Below are 9,318 nucleotides of genomic sequence, written 5' to 3'. Positions count from 1 at the left end.
GTATCTTGTTCAAGTTCTAGACTGTTACTTCATGGGCGTTAACTGGGGATCCGCCTACATAATTCCTGAGTGTTGGTTCTGCTGCCTATTTATCAGGTTTCTTCATGAGCGTGGGGTTTCCCACTTCCATGGAACTCTTCTCTCAGACCACATCCTTAGGACAGAATTCGTCCTGAGAGCATCAGCGTCAGTCTCACTTCTCCAAACCTCGTGTCTCGCACCTACAGTTCTCCTACTTCCTCTCCACTTTCCTGCCCGTGGGTTCCCTTTGGTACTTCCTTATACACAATCTCAGCTAACGTTACGTGGGCGTGGACGTTGTCTGGGGCACAGTGCTAAGTGCTTCCCATGTTACCATGCTCTTTATTCTTACAATGACTCTATAAATGAAGAACGATGGTAATGCCTACTTCAGAGTTAGAGCCTGAGGCATAGAGGGCTCAGTCATTCACGATGATGACGACGGGCATCTCTGTAACTCACGTTTTGAAGCGCCCAGCAGTGCCGCCTGCTATGTTGGGCACTGAGGCTGCCTTTTGAGATGATGTAAAATGACCTCAGGCCCAGAAAGCATTTCCCTCGGAAGCTTCAAACTGGACTCACAAATCTCAGCATGCATGTGGGAAGAGACATGGCTGAATTGCTTTGTCTAGTAACTCATCAGCAAATATTCACTCAGCTCTTGCTGCGTGCTAGGCTGGACCCTGGCAAGCGGATCAGAATGAGGAAGACCCCCATGTTGGCCTCCATGGTGTTCAGAGGTCATTGTTGTTGTTATGTGCCATCTAGTCGCTTGTGACTCACAGCGACCCTATGTACAACAGCCCTAAACCCTGCTCTATCCTGTGCCAATCTCACTGCCTCTGACACACACATCCTGATTACCCCAGTCATTGAATCAATACACCTGAGAGAGGGTCTTCCCCTCCTGCGCTGTCCCTCTACCCTACCAAGTATGATGTCCCTCTCCAAGGACCTGTCCCTCCTTACAACATGTCCAAAGTATGTCAGATGAAGCCCCAGAATCCTTGCCTCCAAGGAGTAGCCTGGTTTAACCCTCTCCAGGATGAATCTGTTTGTTTTCTTGGCAGTCCATGGTACATTCAATACTCTTCTCCAGCACCACAGCTCAAAGGCATCAATTCTTTTTCTGTCCTCCCTAGTCATTGTCCAACTCTCTGATGCATAACAAGTGATTGCAAAGACCATGGCCTGTATCAGGCACACCTTAGTCTCCAGAGAGACATCGTTGCTCTTGAGTACTTTGGAGAGGTCCTTAACAGCTTACTTTCCCATCCCGATCATTAGGACGCCTAAAAAAATGAGACACTCAAGCAGCAGCCTAATTAACGACAACATTGTGAATGGCTAAGAGAGGGTGCAAACAGAAACTCAGGCGAGCTGTGCCTGGCTTTCAGGGAGGAGGGGATCTGGAAAGAGGACAGTTTTCTTGGGTTTCAAGAAAGTCTGCTGCGTTCTTCAAGTAACTTTCTGGGAAGAGAAGGGACAAAAACTACGACGTAAGACAGAGCGTACTTAGAGGCAGTGAGCACACCACAGGCGAGGCTGGTCAGAAGCAAGATGCTGGGGACCAGACCTGGGGAATTCATGCTGTTAATGCACGAGGAGGAGGAGGGGGAGGGGCGGGATGGAGGGCATGACTTCATCAGGCCGTGCACACCCAGCTGTCAGGGTCCTGGAGGCGTGTCCTCGGGTGGCATTGTGAGGACTGGCCTGAACTTCTGCGTTGTACTGGCAGGATCTCCGGAATGCTTCACAGTATCACCTTTGCCACAAAACCACTCCTCTGCCTTCCAGTTTGGAAACTTTTCTTCTTTTCATCTAATGCAGGCTGAGCAATGACTCGTTTAACAAAGTCAAGGAATTCCCAAGTTTCAGGGAAGGCGGAAGGTGCTGCTGGAAGTCATTTTGGGCTGAGATCCTTTGAAGTGTAATGTCGTTAGATGGAAATGTGGACTTTGGACAGAGATGTGAAGTTATCACCTAAGGGACCTGGATGAGCCTGTGGTCCTGGAAAAGCCTGGAGTGCCCCGGTTGGGGTCAGCTGAGGCGGATGGTCGGCGTCCCCCGTCTGGGGTCAGCTGGGGTGCATGGACACAACGCTGGATACAGAGTGTGCTCAGCCAATCAGCTCTCACTGACTGGAAATGGCCAAGAGCTGGCCTGATGGACTTGCCCAAATGCTCTGGGACTTCCCGATGCCCTAACAAAAGCCTCTACTCCTCCTTTTTGGTTTTGCAAATTGAAGCAAAATACTATGCAGGATAAAACATAGACAAGGTCAAACCCTGAGGGCCAAACACCACTTTAAAAATGAGATTCTGCCTGGAATTAACACGCTCACAAGCAAGCCCTTCTTCTTTCTCACCATCCTGACTCCAGGGAGCACCGAGCTGCTCTTCACCAAGGCTGGTGCCCTTGGGCCCTGTCTGCTGTTTAGATGAAGGCTGAGCCACAGGGCAGTGAGCTTCGTCCCAGGTTCCAAGGAAGGTGACTAAGGACCGTAGTTTTGGGAGTCCTCCTGTCTGTCAAACCAGTGAACTCGCCGTTTTTATGATTTGGAATTTCTTCCATATTTTAACACCTCTATGGAGGACCCTCTACTGCGATCTCTTATTGTAACTTCCTTTCTCTGCACATACCAGGCTGGAGGCAGAAGGCAGGGCACTGCAGAGGCTGACAGTTGCCTTAGGGCAAAGGGTCCTGACCCCGAGAATCATCTGGTACGACACCCAGGCTCCCCACCCCCTAGGTGCTCAAGCCCACCTCCACTGCCAATGGCTCAGGCTCCCTCTAAGTGTCCAGACCCTCAGACCCCGCGGACACTCCCAAGGCACATGGTGCCCCTGCAGGTCCCAGACCTCCCCAACCCGGCCCGGGGGAGGAGGGAGTTGGGTGGTGGAGGGAGAAGCAGAGCAGTGGCCTCTCCAGACCTTCCTGCAGCTCTGGAAGCATCGGTGGGCTGAGAGAACTCTGACTTATTTCCTCCTCGGTGATGGTCTACCCAAGAAGCCCTGTTGGCACAATGGTTAAAATATTTGATTGCTAACCAAAGTTTGATGGTTCAAACCCACCAAAAGCGCTGTGGAAGAAATACACTGTAGTCTGTTCCTGGAAAGATTACAGCTTTGGAAAGCCTGGAAGGGGCAGCTCTACCCTGCCTTCTGGGCTGCTGAGCCACAGGCCCTCGATGGCAGAGGACATAAGTGGGGGGACTTTCCAGTGTCCGGAGCTTAAAGCCAAATACAGAGTCCCGGGTACTGCAGCCCAAGGCCACTTCCATGAGAGGCCTGCTCTCGGGCTGCGCTGGCGCAGGGCTGTGTGAGGGGCCAGGGGGTCGCTGGTAGGAGGACCAAGGTGGGCGATCCGAGCAGGGCCATACGAACACTACAGAGCTCTACATCGGCTGGGCAGCTGGGAGTCCACCTGTCCATAGAAGGTTCTAGATAGAGATGCATCCCTGAGGCCACATCGTCCAGACACCTGGATGGGTGTCTCCTCTCACTGTTCCAGGAAAATGCTCTCCGGTCCAGGGCCCCGAGGCAGGGCTCCCGCCTCACTTCCAAGCCGGGTGAGCAGCTCTTAATTCCATCAAGCACATTTCCAAACACTGACATGGGGTGAATGATTTAATTACGGAGAAAGAACTTACCTTGTCAACGTGATTAGCAATCTCTATTAACCGCTGTTTCACTCTGTCCAGATCTTTTCCTTGTCTCTGAAACTGAACAATTTTAAATGTCAGCATTAATGATAACAGCAAAAGCATCAGTCACATCTTCCTGACTCCTGAAAAACTGACATCTGGGGTTTTACCAACCCTCAGGGTCCTTCCTCGCTTAGGGTGAAACAAGCCTAAATCCTGCCAAGGAATTTCCTGGGCGGGGGCTCCTGGAAACTGCCCTCAAGCCACTCAGCCTAGTGCCCCTAAGTCAGAGTTCTCAGCCCTCGTAGAGGACAGAGACACTGACGTGCTTTGGCAAAGAGAAAACAGACGACTGACAGGCCAGAGCTATGCTTTGTATCACCAGCTCAATTTCAACCTCTTGAGAAATCGTCTTATTTAAAAAAATGAAATGATAGAAGTCATGAGAGCTGCTGGCAACAGGTCAACCAGGACAGAGGAGAATCCAGCTCCTGTTCATCCTTGAAAGGGCTGCAGTCAGAGACCTGCCGCTTCATTCGTCTGTGTTCAAGTTCATTCATCTCAGGTCCATGAGATGTCATTGAATTCAAACCACGTAAAAAGGGCCCTGGGAGTGCAATGGTTAAGGGTCCCTCTGCTCACCACAAGGCTGGAAGTTTGAATCTCCCAGCAGCTCAAAGGGAGCTGTGTCAGGAGATCCTGCTGGGTAAAGATGGCCACGGGAAGCCTTACGGGCCGGTTCTGCCCTGTCCTGCGGGGCCAATGCGAGTCACACAAGCTTGCCAGAACACAGTAAGTAGATGCTGTCAGTGTGTGCAGAGGAAATGGTGCTCCACCATGAACTCCCCCAGCTCCCTCACAAAAGCCTTCTCCTGTTATTTTGTTTCAGATGCATCAGAAAGTTTTGAAATGATACTTTTGTCCCAGTCTCTTTTAGAGACCGAGTATACCTAAACAGAGTATACCTCGCTTTCACCTCTCCAGACCCCTTGTCTCTTGACTTGAAGAGCTTATGAGGGCAACTCTTGCTCTCTCTGGAGTCTTTGCTGTTGTCTTCCTTGTTGTTGATTGCTGTCAAGTCAAGCATGACTCATAGCGACCCTATGAACAAAGGCCTGAAGCCCCTCTACAACTATCAACATTTATCAAAGTTCATAGTGTTTCTGGAGGCATGTTATCTAGGAAGTGGATACCACTCCTGCTTATAGCATCAGATAAAACATTTATAACACTTTACATTGAAAACAATCAGAAAAGCATGTTTTCACTGAGCGGTTTCGTCTACGTTGACGGATGTGAGGATTGACTGAACCATTAACAACCTGCTAAGTGTTTTCTCACCAGATGTAACTGAGGAATTTGAAGGTATTCTTACCTCTCGGTTGTCTGCAACAATGACCAGTTCTACGTACTTGGTGGTCTTGAGGGTCTCTCTTTTATGCTGCCAAGAATGAACATAAGGTTAATTCCTGGTAAAGCCTCCGGGGTTTCCAGGCATTTCACAGTGTCACCCAACCCAACCCTCTCAAGGTGAGCCTCCATCCCTGTGTCCTCATCAGGCACCCACACCTCCATCCTGTACAAAGCTCTCAAGATGAGTAATGAACTTCCATTTCTTCCTGGGAAATCTGTAAAGAGAACTTTAACCTTTTTCTGTTGCATCACTGATTGCAGCATCATAAAAAGTCACAGCCATTCTTAAAACAAAATAAGCAAGCAAACAATCTAGATGCAGTTAATGGGGGTTCACCTCAGGCCATATTTAGGGCAGATATCACTGAAGAAGCAGCTGACTCTTCCAGATAATTCTACTGGGCCAAGTCTACTGTCCCCGCTGTGTTCCCTTCACCTTCCTGGGCTAAATCCATGGACCTGCTTTGTGAGGTGAAGGAAGTGGAGAGAGGGCAGTCTTGGATGGGAATGATATCACCATTCAGGGGACCCTGAGGAGACTTTCCCAGGAGCGATTTCTAATGGCTGATGGCTAGAACATCTGGTCAGAAACCATGGAAGACTGAGGTGGTCTGGAGAAAAGATCTTAGAAAACACAAAATCCACGCTGCTGAAGAGACATTCTAGAAGATTCCAGGAGGAAAGCCAGAAAGGGGAGGAAGGAGAACAGAAAGAACATTGGGGGGTGGGGGGTGGGGGCGCTGAGGGAGAAGGACTACATGATGTCATTAGAGAAAAGGGATTTAGTAAGAGTGGGTACAACTGGGAAGAACACAGAAATCAGGTGTAAAGGAAGGGGAACAGTGACGACTGAGGCAGAAGAAACAGAAATGGTGCTCCAAAGAAAGGCAGGCTCTGAGCTGGGCTACATTTTAATAAAAAAAAAATCACAACCAAGTGCTGGTGAGCTGACTCCTACTTACAGGACCCTCGGGACAGAGCAGGGGGCCCCGCAGGGTGTCCATACTGTCATTGTTACACAGTGAACGGCCTCATCTCCTGCCCAGGGAGTGGCCAGTGGGTCTGAACCACCAGCCTTTTGGTTATCAGTTGAATTCTTTGACTTATTATCCCACCAGGTCCCCTGAAAAAGGATTTGTGCTCTGCTGTGAATCACTTGGAGAGCTTCAAAAGCATATTCAGGAGGTTGGGGGTGGGAGACAGAAAAGGAAAAGCCCATCATAGAGGGTGGTCTTGAAAAACAAACATTAAAACCACAAAACAAAGCCTTGTGTTTCTGCCATGAGATGGAGTGGGAGGAAGCGAGTTCAAGGGTCCTCAGGACTGAGAGCCTGATTTACGTCTGAACTCTATGCCCTGTTTCAAGTGGAAAACAGGCAGCCCACTCTCACCAGACACGGCAAAGGCTGAAGCCGCCTCCTGAATCAGGTTTCCAGTCACATGATCCTGAGGGAAAACATCTTTTATAAAACAAATCCCCATTCGTCTGGGATCTTCCAAACAGTTTTACAAGAAACATGCTTGTATCAGAGATGGTTTTCTCTGTGTGGCCAGCTGTGCTGACGCATGGGTTTCAATGTCCCCAAAGAAATGTGGAGACTGTGTGTGTGTGTAAGAGCAGAGGGATCATCTCTCATCTTTGTACAATGCTGCAAGGAAAAAAAAAGGCCAAACTTTGAGACAGAATGTTGTGGGTGTGTTTTGTGGCTTTAACAATGTAAAGAGAAAAGAAATAACAAGGGGTACTTGCCAATGCACACAAAATCAGACACCTTGGAGAATCTGAAGAGGTATTTTGAAAGGTGTGAAAAGACCCTTTGTCCCCTCTCCTTGCTGAACTGTGAAGGACATAAATTTCTCTCCTTTCTCTAAAATTCTCTGCCCTCTGACCATGAACAAATTAGCTTATTTATGCAGGCAATAGTGCAGCTCCATATGTGAGATAATAAAGGAATCGCCATAGGAAACCTCATGGAAGTCATTCACACTATTCCATCTGCTAAGAGGCCAAATGAAAGACCAGGGGGTATTTCCAACTGGCTTTGGATCATCAAGTAGAAAACACCCAATTCCAGATAATGAAAACACACACACACAGCCACGATTTCCTTGTCTCTGCAGATTTCAGAGAAGCTCGAATGTTTTCATGAATTCAAGGAACTTAAGCCCAGAGAAGAGCTGAACCGCATGATGATAAAACGCCAGGGGAGAGGGCGGCTCACAGTCCCAGAGGCTCACACATCCTCTGCACCCACACAGAGGCTCAGGTTACCGCACATCATTTCCATCCAACTGGCTAAAAAAACCAAAATAAAAACACAACACCATGTCTTTTCCACAGGAGATCAGCAGAAATTTATTATTTTTGTTAAAAATATCCTTGAAGTTAGTTGTACCAACAAAATATTTTTGTAAGCCCAGCTTACAAGTACCAATACAAGACCAAAACCTCTGTGCCAATTTCCTTTTTAAAAATGCAAAAGAATCAGAGTAGACTGATTCTCTATTCAACCATTTGTACCCTGTTTGTCTCCGGACATTAGTTACCCTGTCCACACTGTCACACCGCTCTTCCTCTGTGGCGCTGGCTTCCACTCACCCTTCTAGTTATGTAACTCCTGCTTCTGAACTTTCTGAGCAAACACTGTCGTTTAAATCGTACGTGGTTGCCTGGTCAGCAGGACCTCCTGGTACTTTCACATACCCTGTCTGCTGTTGTGGTTAGATGCCATGGAATCAACCTGAACTCACTGCATGCAAGTTCTGACTAGACCATGGACTCTGAAAGAACCAAGACGTCTGTTTGGGGAGAAGTTTAACACTTCTTTGGAATCTGGCCCAAACCTGTACCATTCTCACAGTCTCCAATGGACTTAAGCCCATGGCTGCAAGTGCTACGTCAATCCATTTCACTAAGTGTCTTCCTCTCCTTCAGGGACCCTTCCTTTTACAAGCTTGAGGACTGCCTCTCCTGACACTACCCTCAAACCACGTGAGATGAAGTCTCTTAGCCCAGCTCAGGCACCCTGAGGGCACTGCTTCCAAGATACACATGACGGTTCTTCTACAGTCCATGGTCTAGTTGGCGCCCGGCATCAGCACCCCATCATAGGAAGTGGAGAAAAGGCAGAAGTTGTCAATCACTGTATTTTACTTGCCTCCACTATTGACACCCATAAAAAGAGAAGTCAAGAAATTGAAAGCCGTATCTTACTGGGAAAATCTGCTGGTAAGGATTTCCTCAACGTGCTGAAGGGTTTAAAGAGTATGGTACAATCTTATCCAAGCAACGGTATTGTCAACTGCTTCACACATACACATGCTTCCCGAGGTGAAAGGTCACCACCCAAGCCTGTCTGTCGTTTCGTTCAAAGCTGATCCGGGGAGGTGAGTTCAGGTCGAGGTCCACAGTGACTAAGGGTCATCACTCTCTATCAGGTTAGTAAGCCTGACATTTATTTTTCCCTGACTCGTAGTGGCTTGTTTCGTTTGTTTAGTTCTGCTGTATATATGCTGATGGCTGGCATCTGCACTAAACTGTCCCTGTTAGCTGTCGAGGTGATCTGAACTCACGGCAACCCCATGCGTGCAGGGCAGAGCAGCTCTGCGGCCGCTCAAGGCTGTGGCCTTCAGGGGGTAGATCCCAGGCCTGCCTTTCAAGGCGCTGCCTCTGGCAAGCGTGACCGCTGACCCTTCAGTTAGCCACTGAGAGCTTAACCACTTGCCTCACTCAAGGATTCTTGCTTATTTTTCATTTGTGACAGAGAGAGCAATATTTGAAACTGGCTTTCTGATGGAATCTCCATTTTTTGGATCTGAACTTAAATTATTTGCTGAACTGATAGAACATGAGCCACTGAGGATGGCCCCACAGCCTCTGCTCCGTGGCGGAGGAAGGGACGCAGTTGGTGCAATGACTGGACGTGAGCCAGGCCTGATCTTCTCCACGTCATTGCAGCCAAGTTCCCAGAGATGAGACACTGCCCAGACAGCCTGCACTGAGAAGCCCGCCATCAGGAACTTAGCTCCGGCCAACGCAAGTTCCAAGTGCATGACTTTAGACTCGAGCGCTCCAGACATGCTCTCGGGAGGGAAGGACATTATGGCTGGTCAAACAGAGTCTATGAGGAAGAGGGGGGTCTTCAATGAGATGGACAGACACAATGGCCACAAGGGTGGGCTCAAACAGGCCAACGGCTGTGACGATGTGCCAGACCAGCCAGCGTTTTGTTCTCTCA

General features: G+C 48.8%; 1 protein-coding gene across 1 annotated transcript in view; it reads right to left on the bottom strand.

The window, feature by feature from the left end:
• The window catches only part of ADAM12 (ADAM metallopeptidase domain 12), a 267,155-nt gene that overhangs the window by 73,815 nt on the left and 184,022 nt on the right, over positions 1-9,318 (bottom strand). The window contains exons 8-9 of the mRNA XM_006880131.1: positions 5,043-5,108; positions 3,674-3,745 (exon numbers count right to left, since the gene is read on the bottom strand). Of these exons, the coding sequence (XP_006880193.1) occupies positions 3,674-3,745; positions 5,043-5,108 (138 nt within the window). The remainder of the gene's footprint in view (positions 1-3,673; positions 3,746-5,042; positions 5,109-9,318) is intronic.

Source organism: Elephantulus edwardii, unplaced genomic scaffold, assembly GCF_000299155.1.
Source record: "Elephantulus edwardii isolate Elephantulus edwardi_28Jun2011 unplaced genomic scaffold, EleEdw1.0 scaffold00006, whole genome shotgun sequence".
NCBI classification, from domain to species: Eukaryota; Metazoa; Chordata; class Mammalia; order Macroscelidea; family Macroscelididae; genus Elephantulus; species Elephantulus edwardii.
Note: the sequence above shows the minus strand (reverse complement) of the source record. Positions and strands in the feature narration are given on the sequence as shown.